Source organism: Salvia splendens, chromosome 1 (genome assembly GCF_004379255.2).
Source record: "Salvia splendens isolate huo1 chromosome 1, SspV2, whole genome shotgun sequence".
Taxonomy (NCBI): domain Eukaryota; kingdom Viridiplantae; phylum Streptophyta; class Magnoliopsida; order Lamiales; family Lamiaceae; genus Salvia; species Salvia splendens.
This window is the reverse complement of record NC_056032.1, coordinates 33,295,787-33,319,288: the sequence shown is the minus strand read 5'-3', so window position 1 is coordinate 33,319,288 and position 23,502 is coordinate 33,295,787. Positions and strand designations below refer to the sequence as shown.

At 40.5% G+C, this 23,502-nt stretch overlaps 1 protein-coding gene across 4 annotated transcripts; it reads left to right on the top strand.

Annotated features, from left to right (window-relative positions):
- The first annotated feature begins 11,163 nt into the window (after positions 1 to 11,163).
- Positions 11,164 to 22,347, top strand: LOC121747664. 4 transcript variants are annotated; one of them, XM_042141745.1, is made up of 18 exons: positions 11,167 to 11,325; positions 12,979 to 13,471; positions 13,625 to 13,716; positions 14,055 to 14,219; positions 14,355 to 14,748; positions 15,592 to 15,710; positions 15,794 to 15,866; positions 15,946 to 16,163; positions 16,274 to 16,318; positions 16,806 to 16,848; positions 17,180 to 17,371; positions 19,141 to 19,241; positions 19,401 to 19,479; positions 20,161 to 20,310; positions 20,933 to 21,061; positions 21,177 to 21,347; positions 21,782 to 21,841; positions 21,916 to 22,347. In XM_042141745.1, exons 1-18 carry the CDS (start codon positions 11,285 to 11,287, stop codon positions 22,018 to 22,020), a joined length of 2,670 nt encoding a protein of 889 aa, XP_041997679.1. In that variant the 5' UTR covers positions 11,167 to 11,284; the 3' UTR covers positions 22,021 to 22,347. The 4 variants fall into 4 exon arrangements, 3 of the variants coding, with proteins under 3 accessions (XP_041997679.1, XP_041997695.1, XP_041997687.1); XM_042141753.1 differs by having other exon boundaries at positions 11,176 to 11,325; positions 12,657 to 13,471; XR_006039253.1 differs by lacking the exons at positions 21,177 to 21,347; positions 21,782 to 21,841; positions 21,916 to 22,347 and adding an exon at positions 20,671 to 20,738 and having other exon boundaries at positions 11,164 to 11,325; positions 20,933 to 20,996.
- Positions 22,348 to 23,502: the final 1,155 nt, after the last annotated feature.

Here is a 23,502-nt window from a genome sequence, read left to right as displayed (position 1 = left end):
TAACCAGTAGCCCAAATGAACACGTACACCCGTGGCCATGCACCAGGTAAAGTATAGGTCGGCGGTTGTCAAGGCGGTGTTGGCTGTGCCCATCAGGTTGTAGCTAATGAAGGTTTGGGCGAACCTCAGAACCCTGTCTTCGATGTGGTGAGCCTTCAAACAACTAGTTTTAAATTGACCCACCCTCGGATGAGTCAAGAACTCCCATGCGCTCTGCGCTTTGAAACCTGGCGTGAGTTTTGGTGGACCAACCATTCTCTCATTCCATAAACCTTCGTCATCTTCCGTACGCGTTAGTAGACCCATCCGTAGAGTCCACTCCCTGATGCTCATCACATGCTCTTCATTGAAGAGCCTGAGGTTAATGGAATCGGCATCCAAGTCGGTGGTGGATTTAAACCGGAAAGTCGAGAAAAATTCTCGTGCCACGTCTATTGGAACCTCAAGGGTGCTATGCTTTAGCAACCAGTCAAAGCCGATTGCCTCTATATACCCCCGAAACTCGTCATTGCTTGAGATCCCCTTAAGCTCTGCTGAATCGTACTTCTTTCCCGATTTGGCATGTTTCCCCACGGCACTCTTCTCTGCATATACCGCTGTACGTTTTGGGTCATCAAACTTCCCCATCGCATTCAGCAGTTCCTTAGTTATCCAGATTTCTTTCGGCTCAAAATTGAGCTCCACTCCTTGATCTTCCTCGGAGTCACTGGACTCATTATGGCTTTCCGACTCGGCATCGGACGATATTTTAGCAGGTGGAGAGGGAGAATGGTCGGCGGACTTCCCTCTTGCTTTCTTGGTCGAGAAAGGAGCGATCTGCTTCCCCTTCCTCTTCCTCTCGACCGCGCGTCTGCGCTTCTCCTCGTCGTTCTCCCCATCGTCAGGTCTGGGAGAATCTGCCTGCTCAGGTGTTGCGGCCCCACGACCCAGCATGTCCTCCTCCGTTGCTGGACGATTTCGTCTATCTCATCATGCAGACTCCGACGAGCCTGCCTCCTTGCTTCCCTTGCGTTTACCGGTGAATCGGTCCCATCAGGGACATCAGTCAGATCCACCATTAGAGTCATCCCGTCGTCGACGGGTTCCTGTGCCTCGCCAGACGCGAGGTCGTCTTCCTTCCCAATCAATGGGGTTGCCCCCTCGATGTAAACAGGGGTCTCTACCCCACCCGGACTTCCCGTAACAAATTGGGCTTCGGTGCCCTTAACCACTTCTGGGGTTTCCCTCGCCGATTGTCTTTCAGAAGTTAGGGCTTCGCCGCCCGTTGGAACATCGCAACCAACAACAGGGGTTTCCCCCTCGACCAACTTCTCCAAAACAGGGGTTTCCCCCTCTGTAAATTCCTTCACAACAAGGGTTTCCCCCTCCTCAGTGACAGAACCTAACCTAGGCTCACTTACGGCCAACAACTCCAACCCCGCGGTCAGATCTGCTTCTTCTTCGCGAGATTCTGCGGTGGTTGGTTCTTGAACAGTGACGGCTTCTTCTGGTACAGCGGTGGTGGGTTCTGGGGCAGCCACCAGTTTGGGTGTTGAAACCCCTGAAGTTCCTGGTTGTGATACGGCAGTTGTAGAAACGGCTGGTGCAGATTTCCCCATTACCGCCGCGAACATGGCAAATGCCTCCATCGCCTTTTCTGATCCCCCAAATTTTTGTAGTATATCCGCCATAAACGCCGCCGCACTTGAATCGGCGGACCCTGAAGTGTTTCCGGTACTCGGCTTGTTATCCATGAAGAATTCATTAGAAAATCTTGACAAAAACTAGGGCAGAAATTTCTTTGATTAGGGTTAGAGAAAGAAAACCTAGAGAGAAGTTTGGAGAATTCTGGAAGTAGAGAGAGAGTGAATAAGGGAAAATGAAAAGAGAACACGGTTATTAACCGATAGGTATGGGAGAGGACGGTTTGCAGGCGGTTGCAGACATGACGCTAGCGACTGCACGCCTTCCCATAAAGGTGTCCTTTGAAATTCGAACTGGTGCCAACTCCCTCCAAAACTTTACTTCTCAACTCCTCGCCCTAGCAAATTCCTTCTGCAAAACCGTACTTAGGAAAAAAAACATTTAAACAAAAACTTGAAACGCCAGACTCCTCGGTTTTAGGGTATGACAGTATCAAAAACATTCCCAAAGAGTCTGGTATTTCGAAAATATTTTTGGAAGATTATTTTTTTATTTTGTTTGGGTTTTCTAGATTTACGAAAAGCGATTAAATATTTACAAAATTTCTTACGAGTGTTCTCAAGATTCCCCAGGTCAGGGTATAAAAACTTTTCAGTAACTCGACCCAGGAAATCTTTAAGAACACTTCCTTCCTAGACCCGTTTGCGGATATCAAGAAGCGCGTGTAGCGGCACTTCGTCCAATACACACATCTCCGAGGCATCCCTAAACACCTTCAGACGATGACCATTGACAAGGAAGGGAGTAGAGTTTGAAGAACTTCCCTGGATTTCTACTCATCCATTTGCACGCAGACTCACAACAGTGTATGGCCCAATCCATTTGGACTTTAACTTGCCGGGCATTAACTTGAGCCGGGACTGGAACAGGAGAACCTTCTGCCCAACTTGCAGTTCCTTGGTCCGGAGATTTTTATCATGCCACAATTTTGTCTTTTCCTTGTACCACATTGCTGACTCGTAAGATTCAAGTCGCAATTCTTCCAACTCTTGGAGTTGTAGTTTCCTCTCTCCCTCACAAGCTCGAGGACTCATATTAATCTCTTTGACCGCCCAGTACGCCCTGTGCTCAATTTCCACCGGTAGGTGACACATCTTGCCAAATACTAACCTGTAAGGAGACATTCCAATGGGCGTTTTATATGCTGTTCTATATGCCCATAATGCATCATCAATTCTCTTGCTCCAGTCTTTCCTCGACGGATTCACCGTTTTTTCCAGGATCGCTTTGATTTCTCTATTTGATATTTCCGCTTGGCCGTTGGACTGAGGATGATATGGTGTGGAGAGGCGATGGTGAACTCCGTACTTTCTCATTAGAGCTTCAATAGTCCGGTTGCGGAAATGCGTCCTATTGTCAGATATTATAGCTCTGGGTACTCCGTACCTGTTGAAAATGTTAGCTCTAAGGAACTTCGCTACCTCTTTAGCTTCACACGATGCTGTTGCTTTTGCCTCTATCCACTTCGAAACATAATCTACTGCCACAAGTATGTAGGTGTTTCCGTATGAAGACGGAAATGGACCCATGAAGTCCATCCCCCAGACATCGAAGATCTCACATACAATTATTGGAACTTGTGGCATTTCGTCCCTCCTGGAGATTCCCCCGGTCTGTTGACACCTCACACAGTTCTGACAGAATTCAAAAGCATCCTTATTCAACGTGGGCCAGTAAAACCCACTGTCCAACACCTTCCTTGCGGTCTTCCTAGGTCCAAAGTGACCTCCACACGCTAGGGCATGGCAATGGTTCAGCACATCCCTCTGTTCCCACTCTGGGATACACCTCCGGATAACTTGGTCGGCTCCCATTCGCCACAAATACGGGTCATCCCAGAAATAGTACTTGGCCTCACTCTTCAATTTCATCTTCTGGGCCCGGGAGATTTCTTGGGAACTGGGTACCTCTCCAGTGACTAAGTAATTTGCCAGGTCAGCGAACCATGGCTCAATGTTTGTCTGACATTTCCCTTTCTCGGCATCCCCTGGACCTATTAATGCCATGAGCTTTTCCCAATTGATGGGTCTAGGGAGTTCTTCCAGATAATACAAATGCTCCTCGGGGAATGCATCTGGAATTGCTTCCTCGGTCTCCCCTTGAAAGATACGACTTAGGTGGTCAGCCACCTTGTTCTCAGTTCCTTTCTTATCCTTAACTTCCCAATCGAATTCTTGTAAAAGTAATACCCAACGGATTAATCTTGGTTTAGACTCCTTCTTTGCCAGCAAGTACTTAATAGCTGCATGGTCCGTGAAAACGATCACCTTCGACCCCAGCAAATACGGCGAAATTTCTCAAATGAGTATATCACCGCCAGCATTTCTTTTTCGGTGGTGTCATAATTCTTCTGAGCTTGATTCAGTGTTTTGGATGCATAAAAGATCACATAGCTTTTTCCATCAATTCTTTGACCTAGCACTGCTCCCACGGCATAGTCGCTTGCGTCACACATAATTTCAAAGGGTAGATTCCAGTTGGGCGCTCTAATAATGGGGGCAGATACTAGTCTATCTTTCAACAACTGAAAAGCCCTTTTGCACTCCTCATCGAACTCAAACTCCACATCGTTATGCAATAAGTGAGTGAGTGGTTGAGCAATCTTTGCGAAATCCTTTATAAACCTCCTATAAAATCCCGCATGCCCTAGGAATCCTCTCACCTCTTTCTGATTCGTCGGGTAAGGCAGTTTCGAGATGACATCGATTTTTGCTTGATCTACCTGTATCCCTCTTTCCGATACTACATGCCCTAGGACAATTCCTTCAGGGACCATAAAGTGGCATTTCTCGAAATTCAAAACCAAATGCTTTTCCTGGCACCTCCTCAGCACTATATCCAAACTCGCCAAACACGAGTCAAATGAATTCCCGTACACAGTGAAGTCGTCCATAAAAATCTCGATGCAATCCTCTAGGAGATCCGAGAAAATGCTCATCATACACCGCTGGAAAGTCCCTGGCGCATTGCAGAGACCAAACGGCATCCTCCTATAAGCGTACGTTCCAAAGGGACACGTGAAAGTTGTCTTCTCTTGATCCTCGGGATCCACATAGATTTGAACATATCCACTATATCCGTCCAGGAAACAGAAATATTGCTTACCTGCCAGCCTCTCCAACATCTGATCAATGAAAGGTAGCGGGAAGTGATCCTTCTTAGTAGCCTCGTTCAGCTTCCGGTAGTCAATACATATCCTCCACCCAGTAACAAGTCGAGTGGGGACCAACTCATTTTTATCGTTCTTAACTACCTGTATTCCTGACTTCTTTGGTACCATATGTACAGGACTAACCCATTCACTGTCTGGTATGGAATATATGATTCATAGGGATAGCAGCTTCAATACTTCCTTCAGCACTTCTTCCCTCATGTTCGGATTCAACTTGCGTTGCGGGTCCCTACATGCCTTTGCTCCTTCTTCTAAACGAATGTGATGCATACACATATCTGGACTGATTCCAACCAAGTCAGAGAGCGTCTACCCAATGGCTTTCTTGTTTCTCCTAATTACATTCAGCAGTTCCTCTTCTTGTCCCTCGGTCAAGCTGCTGTTAATAATCACCGGGAAGTTTTCGTTCTCCTCCAGATAAGCATACTTGTACAGAATTCCAGAATTGCTTCCGCTAGTTCCTCATCTGATAACTCATTTGTGTTCATTGTTTGACACCAACTGGCTACTTCTCTATCAATGGCATGACCCATCTCAGAATTCTCAATCTGTTCCTGCATTAACTCTGTCTCAAGATATTCCTGGACTAAGGGGTTATTAACATCTATAGCATACAAATTTTCAACGTCAAGAGGTCTTTTCATTGCCTCATCTATGCTGAATGTATATTTCTCCCCATTGTAATCAAGGCAAATAGTACCGTCAAAAACATCAATGATAGTTTTAGCAGTCCGTAGAAAAGGTCTCCCTAGAAGTACTCCGCCAGACTCTGCAGACTCATTATCACTCATCCTTATCACATGGAAATCAGCTGGGTACAAGAAATCATGTACCTTTACTATCACATTCTCAAGCACACCTTCAGGACAAGTGCATGACCTGTCTGCCAATTGGATCACAACTTTCGTGTCCACCATGCCTACCCCTACTAACCTCTTGTATACAGATAGCGGTAACACATTTATCGACGCACCTAAATCACACATAGCATGCTCGATTTTCACATCACCAATAGAGATGGGCAAGGTAAACATACCTGGATCATTGCATTTTGAAGGCATCCTCCGCTTTTGAATCACTGCCGAGACATTCTCGCCTATCAAAATTTTCCCACTAGGTCTAGCCTTTCCAGCTATAAATTCCTTGATGAACTTGCTAAACACCGGCAATTTCAAGGCCTGCAGGAATGGTAGATTAATGTCTAGTTTCCTAAAAATGTCCATGAAATCCACCGGCTCTTCTTTCTTCTTCTTGGCTTCCCCCCAGCTCGGGAAAGGCTTCAATCGTTTTCCTGCTCCTATAGAACTGTCAGCTGAGAATTCTCCAGTCTCCTCCCTTTCTGCCTTGTTCTCAAATACTGGCTCTGGATCGAGGAAGAATGGCTCAGTTGACTTAGGCAAGGGTTTCTCCAAATCTCCTATCTTAAGGTCATCCTTGACAAAAGAACTTTCTCCTTCCAAGTCCCCAGACCTAGGAATAGTATTTTCTTCCTTACCTTCCTTGGGGCTTATCGCTTCCTTCGTTCTCACCACTGCCCCATCATATGCCTTCCCGGATCTCAAGGTAACCTGACTTATATTCGCCCTATCTGGTGGCCTTACTGAGGTGGGAATCTTTCCCTCGTTTCCTCTCATATCACTCAAAGCAGTGGCTATCTGGGACAATTGTTTAGCCAGCATATCCATGGCTGCCTTTTGCTCCTGTTGAACATCTTGAAGCTTATGCACTACGTCATTGTTCGATTGCAGGTTGCTTTGCATATGTTGCTGAGAACTGACGAGGTCGTGCACCATATCATCGATACTCTTTGGTGACTATTGTGGTTGACTGGGCCCTGGCCCTATACTCAGCGTCGGTCCACTCGCTTGATTCTGACGAGCGTTCCCTTGACCGCCTGAAGAGTTGTTGTATTGATTTCCTTGGCCCTGGTAATTATTCTGAAAATTCCTTTGGTGCGGTGGCACATAAGAGTTCCCTTGATTATTCTGATTTCTGTTCCCCCAGCTTGAGTGGTCTCCTTGGTTCCGATTGATCCAGCTGCCCTGCCCCTCTTGATTCCTTCCTGACCAGTTACCTTGCCTTTCGGGCTGAGGTGCAAACTGCTGACTTTGTTGTGGTGCTGGCTGATTCTGCTCATTGTCAGTCCATCTGAAATTCGGATGATTCCGCCAAGGTGCATCTCTCTGTCTTCCTGGATTCCAGCTCCCATCGGGATTCCAACTACCCATTGCATTGACCTGGGCCTGATAATCTCCTTCCTGGGTCCCGTAATATTGCTGAATTTGACTATCTCCTGGACCCGGAGATTTCTCCTTCCCTTGTGAAGTCAGTGGATTCGTTTTCTCAATCGCGTTCAAAAGAGCCTTCTCGAGCCTATCAATCCTTGCCTCCACTTTATCGTCTTCTTGCTCTCTTACGGCATGCACCGACCCTCTTCTCACAGCATTCCTAGGGTTATCGTACGCCTTCTTAGCGTCGATCAATTTTCCCAGAATTTCCCTTGCTTCACTTCCCCTCTTTCTTGTGAAATTCCCCCCACTCGAGGAATTCATTAAATCCTTTGACTCAGGAGTCGCTCCTTCGTAAAACAGAGAGTAGGTCTCTGCCTCTATCATTCGGTGGTTTGGGCATGCATCCAACAACCCCTTAAATCTCGACCAATACTGACTCAAGGATTCGTCGTAATCCTGCTTACACTCTAATATTTCTTTCTTCAGTGCATTCATCTTGTTGGATGGGAAGAAATAATCTAGGAATTCCAATTTGAAATCCCTCCAAGTGCGAATAGAATCCAGGGGTAACCTTAATAACCACGTGTTAGCTTCCCCCTTCAAGGTAAACGGAATCGCACGTAGGTGACAATCCTCATCTGTTGCATCATTCGGCCTCTTCTGAATACCACACAACTTGCTGAATTCATTTAAGAACTCATACGGACACTCATTTCTACGCCCAGAGAACGTCGGCAAGATGCCGAGCACGTTTGTCTTGATCTCAATAGTCCTCTGGCGTGGATTCATCACTATAGCTTGAGCTGGTTCTCCATCTAAATGGGCAGTGAGAGAACCGATCTCTGGATCTGGATCTACTACCTGCTCCATGACTATTTCCTCTGCTTCCCCTGTTTCTGACTCCGTTTCGGATTCGGGTGGGGATTCTGGATCTTCGCGTCCTGACGACGTCCAAGATTCGTCGCTAGTTGATTCACTCGGGAACGGATCTCCTGTGGTGAACCCTGATCTGGTGGTCACAGTAGAGGCTGTATCCTTAATCTGCCGAGTAAACTGGTCGTACTTCCTCCCAGACGAGTTGCTCCAGTAGGTAGATCCTGAGCCTCTGCTCATAAACTACAAACAAAAGAGAAAGAAAACAAATCAAAACTATTTACACCACAGACTCTGAACACTAACACTAAGCACGCCATCCATCCCCGGCAACGGCGCCATTTTGAAGTGAGCAAGAGCTGAATCGGATCGTGTGTGTTTCGTGTGCTTACAGTGAACACTAATACAAGTGCTCAGTCAAGATACCGCGCTTCTTAAATCCACTGGATTACTAGGTCCAGGAACCCAAGGAACACAGAGTGTTGTTGTCGTTGGACACGCTCGACTCTCCTTCAAAAATTAATCCCTCAACCCAAATTACTATTAAATTAGTATAGGGAAGTGGGGTCGATCCCACGAAGATGGATTCGTGAGTAGTGTTTAGAGACTCTGGAAACAAGCGGCTGCTGCCAAGCAAAGGGTTGAGGTTTATAACAACTACCACTAGACCTAGGCACGGAATTTAAATGCTAGACCTAAGAAACAGGATACTTGTAAAATCAGACATCAACACTGAAAGAAACAATAGCTCGCTAGACCGTGTAAATGATTAACTAAATATGACTAGGCAGGAAGAATTAAAAAGTGGGGACCAGGACATTCAAATAAGGTAAGTACGGTAAAAGCTGCAACTAACAAACTCATGCAATTTCCTATCCAACTCAGAAACGTAAATGAAGAAAACAGAGCATACTCCTAGATTCGAACAGAATATAGAAATCGGGACGCCAGAAACTCGCTACGAATCGGAAGTACATCAGATCTACATAAACTGAACGAAATGAAGCGAAAACACGTAAGCTAGGCATAAAATTAAACCAACATGACTCAGATTCACGTCGAATGCTTAATCCACTCCGGATCCAAGACATCCGAACTCAACACCCAGCACAATCAACTCCATAGCTCCGATTCTCACAGATCTACTCAAATCAACTCCAGATCCCAATAATCACAGACAACCCTACGACATCAACAAGTTAAGAACCCGATTCATCCACAAACAAACTCCATTCTCCCAGATCCAACCACAAATCTGCGATAATCTAGAAAACAACCAACTCCAACAATCCAACTCAGAATTCAAGTAAACATAATCGACACACAAAGATCAACACAGTCGGCATAAACTAAAACGAAACTTGCATAAACACAGAGAATATCCAGAAAATAAAAAGGTCCGAGCCTCGAACAGCGAAGCTCGGCGAATTCTGCAGAAACGTAACAGAAAATAAATTGTTTCTTCGCCCTCAAGTAGGACGGTGTTACCACCAGATCGAAAAGTGTGTAAGCTAGAAGTGAACCCCAAGTATGCCCTGAATTTCCCACGAAAGAACCCAAGTGTGTGAAGAAAAGTGAACTAAGCTACAAGCTGTTGGCGAGGTCTCCAACCGAGAAGATCCCTCCAGCGTGCATGCTTCTCTCTTTTATAGACGCGGACATAACCTTCTAGAGTCTTCGTAGAAATCTCTATTCTACCCTTCAACTCCGAGGCTTCCTCCGTCGAGCAATTTTCCGCATAATGTCCACTCTTTCGCCTTCTTCCTAGGTCCACGCAACTGTCTCCCTTCTTTGCTGGACCTGGCGAAAATCTTCACACACCTGGCTTAAAACGCGTGTTAGACCCAGAAATTTCACGAATTAAAACCCTAGACCTATGCATGAAATTAGCCTTATCATTGATCTTTAATATTAAACTAATATCTACATAGGTCACATATAGGAATAAATATTCCCACAGGCTTACGAAGATACGTTGGCCCGAATATGTGGATGACGCCCTGACAAAAATGCATCTGACATTAGCGGGCAGTCATTTCGCCAATGTGAAGGGTACTCATCGAACGTCGCGCCTCCATAAGCCAACTGCCTAATTGCAGCGGTGTACTTCTGTATCGACGATAGTCCAGGCCTAACCGCTTGCATCGCATCACATCCGCAACGAAGTAGTTAGCAAACAACCGTTGGTGGGCAGACGTGGTCCCAAGCGATTGTACGTCGATGCTGGATCGGGCGAGGGACTTCTAGCTTCATCTGTTCCTGTAGGCGCCGTTCCACCAAGCGGTCTATATCCGCAGACGTACGCCCCACAACGCGGCGATTATTCGTTGTATTAGATCCTCGTCACCATCATGACCAATTTTTTGTTGAATTTTCGCGTGGAGTAATGAAATGTGAAGGAAATGGATGGAAAAATGAAAATGACATAGGAATAGGGTATTGTATAGATTTTTTAAATAAAATAAAATAAAATCCGGCTAGTCGATCGCTCTCCGCCCTCGTCCATGCCCGACCTCGAGGGCGCTTTGCGCTCGTCCTCTCGGCTCGCCGCTTGCAATAGTGGACTAGCCGAGCGCCTAGCCGCACGGTGGTGGCTAGCGCTGGCTAGTCCACTATTGTGGATGCTTTAAGGTGGCTTGTATTTGGTGGAAAATAAAAAAATATATTCCCTCTGTCCACAAAAAATAGTCTCATTTGTGGACGGAGGTTTCAAAGAGAAATTTGTAAAGTAAGAGAGAAGGAGAAAAAGTAGATAAAGTGAGAGAGATATGGAGAAAAAGTAAGTAAAGTATGGAAGATTGGAGAAAAATTTGGTAAAGTACGAGAGATACTTTGTATTATTAAAAATGCGCCTATTTTTTCTGGATATCCCAAAATGGCAAAATGAAACTATTTTTCATGAACGAGTACGAGGGTATTTTAAAGTAAAAATGGCATGAAAAAAGCATTGTCCACGCGCGTTCTGCATCTAAAATTATAGTAGCATCTAATTTTCATTTTGTGAATTCTATAATATTCTAATAATTTTTGTGAATTCTATAATAATTGAATATCTAAAATTGGTAATATCCTGATACATACATCTGGCCCGGTTTATCATGGGTCAAGTCCAGAGCGCTTTCCAGAATCCAAATCCAAAACGGCCCGGCTCACTTTTATGTGATGAATTGCTTCCCCACGTATGCGGATATATCATCAACAACGGTAATTATTTCCGAACCCCAAAAACAAATACTCCCATTTTCCTCCCAATTTTCAACTACTTCAGTGTTCTTCAGCTGCTGTTAATTTCTCAAAATTTCTGCTGCTAAATTCTGGTACTGTAATGACTTTCCACTCGCGCCACAATAGCCTCGTCTCATATAGGTATTTTTTGGTTTGTTATTTTTTGTTTTCTACAGAATCTCTGTAATTTGAGATGAACTTTGATTTTCCTGTGATAGTATCCTATATCTAGCTTCTGAGAAATTATGCTGCTTTTTGCTTTTTTTCCCTGTTATTTCAAGCTATATTAATGACGAAATTCGTGAGGATTTTTTCCCATGGCACGGGTGCCATCCGTATGTATCACTGCTCAGAGTTGTTTCTTTTGTTTATTTATCCGTTGATTTTGTTTTGGATTTCATAATTTTGCTGGTTTTATTTGAGCTCTATCGTGAAAGTTTTGAAGTGGTGTTCCAATTGTAGCTTTAATTATGCGGAATGATGTTGTTAATAGTATGACATTCTTATTTACGCTTTCAGTAAACTAGTCAATGTAGTGGTTGATTTATTTCAAAGAAATGTAAATTGAGAAGATAGATAATTAACAAGAACCGTACTACTATTTTGCAATGCATTGAAATGGACTTGGCACGTGAGAATTATTGTGTAGATACTAGATACTTCTCGCTTACATTTGGTTTCTGCTACCAGAAAAATATTCTCAATAATCATTTGCGAAAAAATCCAATTGATAGTAATTTAAAATGTTGGTTGTGTAGTAGATCTCTCAGTTTTCAATAACAGTGTAAAGGCAAATGTACATAAAAGTAAATATGAATTGGATAATACTGTTTTGATGTATGTCACCTGTTAGGCACTTATGTTGAAGGTAAAAGATGGATATGCTGTAGTACTTCTCGTCATTGTCCACTTTTAGGATACAGTTGGAGTTGTCCACTATGATGGCTGAAACAAATAGAAAGCAGATTGAAATGAATCCTTACATTGTGAAGCATGCTTTGGGAAAAAGCAGGACAAATAAACCATTTTGTTATTTCATTTTAATTTTTGGCTTTTAGTGGCAAACAATAGACAGATGTCAGTCTGATAGTAGTAGTACTATATCCAGTCTTGTTACGTTTATTATGCTCTTCAGCCTCCTCTTGAGAATGAAAAACCACGTCATCCCAAACCAAATTTCTTTTCATGATTAGCACATGAGGTCGTTAGACACTATAATTCTATTCCTTGGAACTCTTATCTACTGGTGCTTCCCTCTTTTCCGAATATATAGTAAATTAAAACATAACTCTTCTGTATAAAACTTGATGACATGAGTCTACCGAGCAGATTATTGGTGAGAAGGCCTATTCACATTTATTAAACTTCTCATTAAGCTTCTGTTCAGACTTCAGTGATTGTTGGGCTGTTCAATTCGTAAGTAATGGTTTCTGTTGCTTTGAGTTCACTGGAATGAACTGTTGTGGATCTAGGTGACAGAGTAGTCTGCCAAATGGATCTGATCTGGGAAAACTTGTTAGTTGTTACAATCAGTCTCTACTTGGTCCTATGAAACCAGCATGTCTGCATGAGAACATGATTCCAGATACCTGATGATTTTTCAGATCATACATTACTTGAAATGATAATGGTGGAACTTGTTTGATAATGACAATGGGCCCCACACACCATACACATTGATTGACATGTTTCGTCTCTTGAGCCACTCCATAAACTTCTACCCCTAATCGTGTGGGCCTGTGGCCACTCACTGTAATTCATGATTGTTGTTCATCCTTTCACCTCCATTTGCAGATCTTTAACTCCATGGTCTTCAGTTAAATCAACCAAAGTCTATTTCTTTAGCAGAAAAATCACTGGCCTTGATCATCTGATCTTTAGTCATCCTTGTATAAGGAAGAAAGGCCGTGTGAGAATATCAGATCTAGAAAATGGTAGACATAGTGTTAGCTACAGGTTCTCAAATTTACAGAAGCAGTCCATCATCCTTAGTAAATTGAGGAGGCTAGACCGTCTCCAGCCTTTGGCTTCTGCTGATGATGGTGTGACAGTCAATGGAAGTTCTCAGTCAAGAACCAACAGTAATATGGAGGAAATAAGGTACAAACTGAATCAGTCTCTGCAAGATGAAGACTACAATACTGGATTGGTACAATTATTGCATGATGCTGCAAGGGTGTTTGAGTTGGCCATTAAAGAACAAAGCTCTTTGTCGAAGATATCCTGGTTCTCTACTGCATGGCTTGGAGTGGACAAAAATGTTTGGGTTAAAGAACTTGCTTATCAGGTTAGCATTATATTCTAATAGGAACTTGTTGGGTTTATACCTTGGGGAAATAGACATATAATTGCGATTGCGCTATTTGTGTTGATAGTGTGGCAGGGATTAAGTTCCCCCTATTAACTTCACAATTTTCTAAGGTTTTTAATTTATTTTCAGGCATCTGTCTTCTCTCTTCTGCTAGCAGCAAGTGAGATTTCATCTCGAGGGGATGGAAGGGACAGAGATATCAATGTATTTGTGCAGAGGAGGTGCGTACCATTTCAAGTCTGTAGCTTCTACATATTTTATAGCAATTGTTTGATTTAAATCTAGGAACAGTAGGAAGGTCTTCATGTTTGATTGTCTTTATTGTTTCTTTATTTAATACAATGGTTTGCGCTTTCATGTTGTTTATCATCGTTGGTTGAGGTAAAAAGAATTTGACATTGTCAGATTCATTCTTCAAGCTTCTGTTATGTACTTTGTCTTGATAGTTCTAGTTCTTCCTGAGGTTGGTCATTGGTGTGTCATTGTGAGTTACTAGTTACAGTTGTTTTTGTATATTACTAGGAACTCCTCTAACACTTATATTTTTTTATTAGTTCAGCCTTTCAAAACAATCTTCTCCTTTAGAGAGTGTAATCAGAGATAAGTTGTTGGCCAAGCAGCCTGGAGCTTATGACTGGTTTTGGTCTGAGCAAATCCCAGCTGCAGTGACCAGTTTTGTGAATTATTTTGAGAAAGAGCAGCGTTTTTCCCCGGCCACTGCAGTGTACGTAAACTACCTCATTTCTCATGTGCTATACCATACTTTGATATTAACATGCTGATTGATGTGGATCACCGATCACCGATCACCGATTATACATATCTGCGAGATAAATCAACTTTCCACTGGAATTTACAGGTTCAGAAAAGGCATGACCTCTGATTCAGGCAGTTCAAGTGACATATCTCTTCTCATGCTAGCTCTTAGTTGCATTGCAGCCATCATGAAACTTGGACCCACAAAAGTTTCTTGTGCTCCATTCTTTTCCATTATTCCTGACATAAATGGTAGGCTGATGGACATGATGGTTGAATTTGTTCCGGTTCGCCAAGCCTACCATTCGATAAAGGAAATTGGTCTGCATAGGGAATTTCTCATCCATTTTGGTCCTCGAGCTTCTGCATGTATGATGCAAACTGAATTGGGTGCTGAAGAGATTATGTTTTGGGTAGGTCTAGTACAAAGACAGCTGCAGCGAGCCATTGATCGCGAGAAAATATGGTCAAGACTCACAACCTCTGAAAGTATTGAGGTCAGCATAGAAAATTTGTTAGTTATTTTAGTTTGTTCCGATCACATGTCATACTACTGATTTCTAGAAATATATGTGACGGGTAAACAAGAACAAAAAAAGAGGCAAAACATATATTATTGTTTTTATTATTTCTTGCCTTTGCTTATCTTATTACTGATTTCTTGTACTGTATGAGGCATGTAAATGATTACAATAGTTTTACCTTTCCACCTTCCCTACTAGAACCACTTTCCAAAAATCCCATGGAATGACTTAATCAATAAAAATCTTGGTCATGGGAGGTGATAAGATGAGGATGAGAGGATCCTTGGTTTGGGGATTGTTCTCTTGCTGGTTTTGTACCCATATACATTGACTATTTCGTCTCCACAACAAATGCATTTTTTATTCAGTTCAGATCATTTTACCTTACTCCATATATCATCAAATTGTTTTTTCATTTGCAATTTCAAAGAACATGAAGCTCAACATAGGTGCTCATCTTAGACCACTTGGAAGGTGGTAGAATGGACTCAGATGCTAGGGGATGGATGTTTCAGTCATCTGGATTGTTTTCTTACTTTTCATTAATTTGGATTGTTGCCCATTTTCGCTCCCCTCTCTCAGAACTGTTGGAAGGCATTGCACTCTTGTAGTTTAAGTTTTATAACATGAATGTATGAATGTGTTACCTAAGGTAATTCACTCTGTAGTTTAGATGTCACAATTGTGACAGTTTAAATAGTTACATGCCTTTCTGCTATAATATTTTATTTATTTTTGAAAAATATCAATGGATCTCAAGAGCCTTTGTTGTTCAAGTATTGATTTTTTTATTCTTCTTATTCTGTTGTGTTGGAGGTACTTGAGAGGGATTTGGCCATATTTGGGTTCTTCATTGCTCTTGGAAGAAGCACACAGTCATTTTTGTTCAGTAATGGCTTTGAAACCATGGTTGATCCACTTCAAGGGTTAATAAGGTGCAAACTCTAAATTAAAGATGCAGGCCCCTTATTCATTTCACTTTTGGCTGTTTCTGTGCCTTACTATCTTCTCAAAGCAGGCATCTAATTGGGGGTAGTGTGCTATATTATCCTCAGCTTTCAGCAATAAGTTCTTACCAACTGTATGTGGAGGTTAGCCTGAAGAATAAATCAATGTTAAGGAAAAAACTATGTTTCTTAAGAAACTAAAAAGTTTGTTGCGATGTAACAGGTTATGTGTGAAGAGCTGGATTGGCTTCCTTTTTATCCAGGCTTCAGCAGTAACTCTAAACGGACATTTGGACACAAGCATATTGAAGGGCCCCCCAATGCCGAAGCTATTCCCTTGGTATTGGATGTGTGCTCTTACTGGATAGAGAGCTTTATAAAGTACAGTAAATGGCTGGAGAATCCGTCTAATGTGAAGGCAGCTAAATTTCTTTCTAAAGGGTATTCAACTTGTAGAATTCCAAATTCAATATGCTTGATATCCTAGTTATTTTTTTAAAAATTCAAATTACTATAATTAACGGTGCAGTTGTTTCCTTCACTTGTTTCAGTCACGAAAAATTGAAGACATGCATGGAAGAGCTAGGAATTCAAAGGTCAGTTGAAGGAGGGATAGAAATGGGAGAAATTTTGCTGCATTAACTTTTTTCTTGTGGATTGTTTGTTGCATGCTAGCATTGATTTGGATGAATAAAAATTACCTTAGGTAAAAAAGTTTTGCAAGTTGGCTCATTGACAATTGCTTGAGATCAGAGTAAATGATATTTTGGTACATTAATCTAATTTGACACACTTATATGGATGCCTTTGACATGATATTTTTCATGGGAATTATAGTAGGATTTCCCTAATGGTTCTTTCACCGGAATTAGTCTTTACTTTACCTGGAAAGGCATATAATCAAGGCAAGGATTGCATTATTTGCTCTAGTGTGATCATGGAATGATGAGACATGAATAATCTCCCTGTTATTTTAACTATGATCAGCTTGTTATTTTCCTAAAAGATGTCATCATGAATTCCAAGATTGTAAATTAAACTCTTGATGCAAATAGTTCATTTGATGACCATATTTGTTGACAGGAATCGTTCACCAGTGGATAAAGAGTCACAATCATTTGATAAGGTAATTAGTATTATGCTAAATTAATCTAATTATTTGTATTTTATGAGTATCTTTGCTACTTTCAAACACATGATAAGTAGTTTATTTGCAAGTCTTAACTTTTTTTGTTTATTGTCATTGCCTATTTAAGGATATTAAGTTGTAGAATAAGTATCCCACCTCGGTTATGTGACCTGGTCTAGCTTAGTCTCTTGCACTCTATACATGGGTTTTATTAAGTAATGAAATGTACATACTACTTTTCTCTGCCATGTCTATATACTTTTCCACATATATTTGTATTTTATTGTTCTACAATGGGTAAATGTACTGAATGTGTATGTTCTATTAGGAATTGGAGAATGTTGAAGTTTCCCTTTTACGTCTCGAAGAATTGCTTCAGGAGCTGCATGTATCAAGATCCAGTTCTGGTAAGGAGCATTTAAAAGCTGCCTGTTCAGACCTTGAAAGGATACGGAGGCTGAAGAAAGAGGCTGAATTTCTTGAGGTTTCTTTCAGAGCTAAGGCTGCTTCTATTCAGCAGGTTCGCTGAAACTTCCTAAACCATACAATGACTTGATATTTTTTTTTGTTAAATTTGCAGCTAAATACCTTGAACATGCACGATATGTAAAATGTGGTTGCATTCTATTTTTTCCCTAAGTATCAGAGTCCTTATAGTGATCCTTTTGCTTTGTGAGTACATATTATTCTATTTTAAACTTCACAGTTCACAACATCATACCTCTTCAGATGTCTAATATCTTGTTTCATTGTTGTTTTTGCATACTAAAATGGATTTAGGAACATGACTGGAAATGTTTTAGATCTAAAAATGATGAGCGTTTCTTATGGTTGTTTACTACTTTCTAGTCTTTGACTTGCTCACACGTGATATTATAGGACCATAATTTAACCAGTAGTTCAATTTCATTGAATATAACAGAATTAACTCTATTGTGTGCTACATCTGTTGTAGGGTCAACTTGTGGAACTTCTGTAGTGGACAATATTCTGTTTTTATTAGCATGTTTTTGAGGGATTCTTTTCATGTCTTGTCTGTATATAATTTTTAACATCAGAAGTCTTCATGATTTTTGCTTGATTTAGAGCTATAATTCTTTAAAGGGAAAATTGGTTGGAAAACCATAAATTTGGTCAAATTCTGATCCGTCTTGTGACTTTGAACATCGGCAGGAGAAACCATAAGATTTATCATTGTTTCAAATTGTCCCATGGCGAAAGATACTTGGTCCACTAAGCATATGAAATTGTTGATGTGGCACATACATGTTACATTGATGATGCGGCGCACTAGGTGACACAAACATGTACCAACGGCGTCATTTTGGTTTATGAATCCAAAAAATCAAAATAAATAAACCTAATCTGATTGTTAAAAAGATGGAAATTAAGGGAAACACTAATAACCAAACCCTAGCTGCTACACCGAACGCCGCCGCTGCTGGGAGTCACTGCTGTCGCAGAGGAGTGGGTGGTGACCTGAATTGCTGAAGGGCGCGAACATTAACAACGCCTCACTGCTGCAACTTCACAGCGGAAATTTGCATTCAGCCACCTCCTCACTCTGTGATCAGCAGCCCAATCGGCGGCTCCCACTGCTTGAATTTGTTGGAGGGACGGAACAAAAGTAAAAAAGAGAACTTAATCCCCAAAACTCAAATTGACAAATTCTCCATCTCCGACGCATTACAGGCCGGGGCGTTTGCTCGAACCATAGGAAATTTACGACATCTACCGACTCTGACCTTGAGCGGTGAGCGCACAACGTCAATTGGTGGTTTCTGCCGAAGATTGTAGAGAGAGGGTGACTGGAAAAGAAAACAAGAAATTTTTTTTAATTTAATGCAACTGTGTTGTTTTGTTTCTCAACAGACGGCGTCGTTTAAATCGCCGGCCGTTTTTTCCACATGATTTTTCGGCTGCCACATTAGATACGATTTACCCAAATTAGGCTTGTGGGACAAATGCAAAAAATGTTAAATGATAAATCCCATGGTTTCCCCCGCTGATTATCCAAGTCAGAATTTGAGTAAACTTCATGGTTTTTCCGGTAATTTTCCCACTGATTATTTTGCTCATCTTAAATGATACAAATGAAAAAGAACACTGCTAATCTGTTATTTTCCTTTGAGATTGTCATTGCACACTATGTTGTGATATTTGCTGTTGTACAAACTAGTGATATGAATGCAATGAAATGTGAATTATGCTACGATGTGCTCTATTTTTTATATACTCAATAAGATCGAGTCCCCAAATTGATATCCGTGGGTTTTTTCTAATCTAAAGGGAGATGTCGATGGTTCTAGAACTCCAGGTGGTGAGCAGCCACATTATTCCAGAGGGAAAGTTGGTGAAAGTTCTGTTAAGAAGATAGATAATCGTAGCGGGTACAGAAATTTTAGATGACATTACACCTTGTGTTTTATTTTCATTCCTTAATTTTCATTTAATGATCTAAATTTGTTGTTGATCTTTTGATAGTCTTTTTTGATGATTATTGTATTTTTTGGGGTTACCTTTTCCTTCCTTCTCACTTGAGTTAGCAGTTCTGGTGGATTATGGGGTTTCTTAATAGGCCGCCCTAGCAAATCATCTGCCCTGAGATCTTCGACTGCCAATGACAGTGTATGCTCTGATTGATATTAGAACTTGTCGATTGCTTTTTCAATTACTTGGTTATTTGCTGGCTTGCTTCTTTTTATTTTGTCTGTTGAACCATTTTAGTTTGAGTATCAAGATTGTTGTTTACAATGCTGGGTGCATCAACTCACGAATTATCTACTAAATGCCTCTGTTACCATGCAGTAGGGGCAGTGCATGGTACAGATGATGCCTAAACTCCTTGACATTCCTTGATCATCCATTCTGGATAAATGTTATTGTAGTCTAATCATTTAGCATCTCTTAATGTTTGATTTACCCTTTTGGTATCTGCCCTGATTACTTTTGTTGTTCCCCTTGGTTATCATCTACTGTTTTTCCTTTAGTAGCCAGAAATATTATTCGATCACATATATACCACAATCTCCCATTCATGTTTACTACACGGGATAAGAGGATGGCAAAACTAACCGTGTCCCATATTATATGCTACTGGACTAGAGACTTGTTACAGTGTCTCATGTAGGTTGGGGTAAAAATATTTTTAATAGTGAGTGTGAACTATATATCTCATACCTGCACATGTAGCCCCAGATAGCTGTGTTTCTTTCTTTGAACTTTGCTGAGGTTGTGTTTGTCGTGTGCTAATTTTAATTTTTTCAAGAGCTTACAATTTGGATTCAATAGTTTATACATTTATGGCAGAATGATATGTTTTCTGAACAAGAAACTGCACGTGAAGAAAGAGCTAATTCAGAGTCAAATGAAATTCAGCGATTTGAAATTTTAAGGAGTGATCTGATGGAACTTGAGCAACGAGTTCAAAAAAGTGCCGACCACTTTGAATTTGAAGAGGTACATTTTTTAGTCCTCTCAGAAAATTATTACCCTTTACCTTTTGTATGTTAGAAATATAGGTCTCTCTCACAAGTTGTACTTTTTCCTTTCTTTTGTTTACACTAGCCCGATTCTTTGATACTACCGGACAGTTACAGTTAAGAGTGTGCCTTTTTATTCAAAGCTGGTATGTTTTTGACATATAATCACGTGCATGACTTTGCTTGCATGTAACCATGGGGCACTGTATGATAAAAGTTTTGATTCTTCTTTTGAGGACTTCTTGAAGACATGACGATTTTGTCAACTTGTTAAACTATGTTCATTTGCAAACTATATGGAGTATAATATTATTCTTCTCGTGAAACTTTTACACAGTGCTAAATTGTGGCTGGTCAATCTGCCCCCAGTCTTTTGAGTACACGCCATCTGCTCCATTTCGTTGGGTATTCATTTTTTCAGCAAACTTTAGATTGCAAGATGAGCAGTGAGACTCGTGTAAAACTATATGACCTTTCTCACTTTTCAAGTCTCACCACTAAGTTGAATATTTTTACTGCTAATTGCGAGGAATTAGGATACTACTTTTTTCTTTCAATCCCTTTTTATTTCTCATAAAATCGCTATAATGCTTGTGCAGGATGAAATTCAGGCGAAAGGTGATTTGTCCTCTTATGGAAATGATGATAAAGTGACCAAGTTGGTGCAGATCGAGAAGAAAGATGGTCTTATTGAGAAATCTCTTGATAAGCTGAAAGAAACAAGCATGGTTTGAATTTCTCTACGCTATATACCTGTTTCCATGTTCAAGATATGAGCTGATAAATTATCATCCATTTTTCGAGTTACACTTTAATGTCTGAATCTTTTTTGTCTATGAGCAGGATGTCCTGCAAGGAACTCAGCTTCTTGCAATAGACACTACTGCTGCTATGGGACTGCTTAGAAGGGTGTTAATAGGTGATGAATTAACTGAAAAAGAAAAACAGGCCCTTCGAAGAACACTGACAGATTTGGCATCAGTAATTCCAATTGGGGTTCTCATGCTCATTCCGGTAAGTGATGGAGACATTTTCCTCTTTCTGTTATGGAGTCAGCCATGACTAGAATAGTTTAAGTGGTTCATGGTTTGGCTTTGTTTATAAAGTCACTTTGCTGATAATTTATGTAGTCACTCACATCTTTTACATCTTTATTACTCTGTCTATGCTCGAGATACATCTTGTGCTCGTTCATTGCCTTCTTATCCATTTGATTTGCCATTTATATGTGTTCATGACTGATCAGAAAATCTTAACACGAACATTGGTATCATGCACCTGCAGATTAGGTGTAGAGAGATTAAGTGACTCTCAGTTGCTTCCCACATCCCATTTTTCAAAAAAATTTCCTGCTAGATAAAAAGATTTTGCTGCATGATAAAAGATTCGAAAATCCCTTCAACTTCTCTTCGATATACTGATGATAATGCATGACATATATCGTGCAGGTTACAGCAGTTGGTCATGCTGCTATGTTGGCTGCAATTCAGCGCTACGTGCCATCATTGGTATGTATAAATGAACCCTTACACTTTGATTGATGAAAAACACAGCCCGAGACGAGTTCTTTTGCTGCCTGCAGATACCTTCAACATATGGACCTGAAAGGCTAGATCTCTTGAGGCAGCTGCAGAAAGTGAAGGAAATGGAAGATGAAGTAAGTGTGAACGAGAACTCTGAGGAATAATCGCAACATAGAGATCTCCTCCTTTCGTTCTGCAAAGTCAACATTTTATAGCAAATCTCGTTGCTTGCAACTCTTGGTATATAGAAGGCATACATACTCACTGCCTGCTACTCCAGGCAAGGAAGGACCATATTATGAGTCCTAGATGACGTCCCTTTCAAAAATGGTCTGAATATTCGATGTTTGTAAACTGAGGCATCGTTGTTTGTACTTTGTTGTATGGCTATCTTGTATATTAGTACTATTCATTTGTTCTCTCCCTATACCTCGACCTTGTATAGCATGTTTGTAAGATTTATGTTCTTATGTGGCCCTTACTATATGACATGATCTATAATTGTAGAATTACCTATATTCTAGGGTAATGTGTATATAAGCAACATAAACCTTTAAAAATTGTGTCTAGTATATAATATATTACTATTAGTTAGTGTCAAGCTAGAGTAGTTTTATTTTGGTATACTATGTTAGTTCCATAAAGTTTCGGCCAATTGCTATTTGATTGATTCGCCAATTGGTGTCGTATCCCATCTCTATTGTTCTACATTGTTTTTGAGATTTTGAGAATGCAGATAATAGTACTCCTTCGTTCTAATAGCTCAGATGACTCATTTTTTTAGTGTGGCCTAATAAAGATGACTTATTTTTAAACATAAAAGTATTTTTATCTCAATTTTGTTATGAGAGTCATCTCCCTTGCTACAGGGGAAGTAACAGTTACAAATCAAGTTGGATCCCTCTATTACACCTTATAAAGCTACTAGTATTACTTGATTGAGACAGATGAGTTTTGAAAAGCGTCTTCCAAAACCCTTTTCATTTTCATCCAAATTGAATTTAGAGCATCTCCAAGAAGGTTCGGGGAGGAAAGATATATAGAAAAAGTATATCATCCATTTACCTTCTAGAAAAAAGAAATATACAACATCAAGGAGAGAAGATTTATAGAAAAAGTATATCATCCATTTACCTTCTTAAAAAAAAGAAATATACAACATCTCTAAGGAGGGAAGATATATAGAAAAAGTATATCATCCATTTACCTTCTAAAAAAAAGAAATATACTATTCCAAAAAGTAATAAATTTCAAAGGAAAAATATATATTGAAAGATAAATTATTTTTCTAAAATTAAAAACTAGTACGGGATGCATTTCAAAACATAAAATTATAATACCTTCTCAAATGTCTTCCTTCTTAGAGAATGAATTTTCATAAAGAGAAAACAAATATGATAGTTATAAGATTTTACCTCCCCATCGATATAGAGGTAAAAATACTCTTTAAAAAGGGAAAAAAGTATAATATCTTCTTAAATACATTCCTCCTTGGAGAATAATTTTTCATAAAAAAGAAGATAAATATGGTAAAATATGGTAATTATAAGACTTTACCTCTTCATTTACCTTTCCAATTGAAAATGCTCTTAAAGAAATTATAATTTTCATGATTGAATTAGTTAACACCATTAAATACTTAACTA

What these genes read in the sequence shown, in the direction of transcription:
- LOC121747664 (XM_042141745.1), top strand. Translation starts at nt 11,285, where the DNA reads ATGACTTTCCACTCGCGCCACAATAGCCTCGTCTCATATAG. An exon ending in AATGTATTTGTGCAGAGGAG is followed by an intron (nt 13,717 to 14,054) that starts GTGCGTACCATT and finishes TTATTAGTTCAG; the next exon opens with CCTTTCAAAACAATCTTCTC. An exon ending in GAAGAGCTAGGAATTCAAAG is followed by an intron (nt 16,319 to 16,805) that starts GTCAGTTGAAGG and finishes ATTTGTTGACAG; the next exon opens with GAATCGTTCACCAGTGGATA.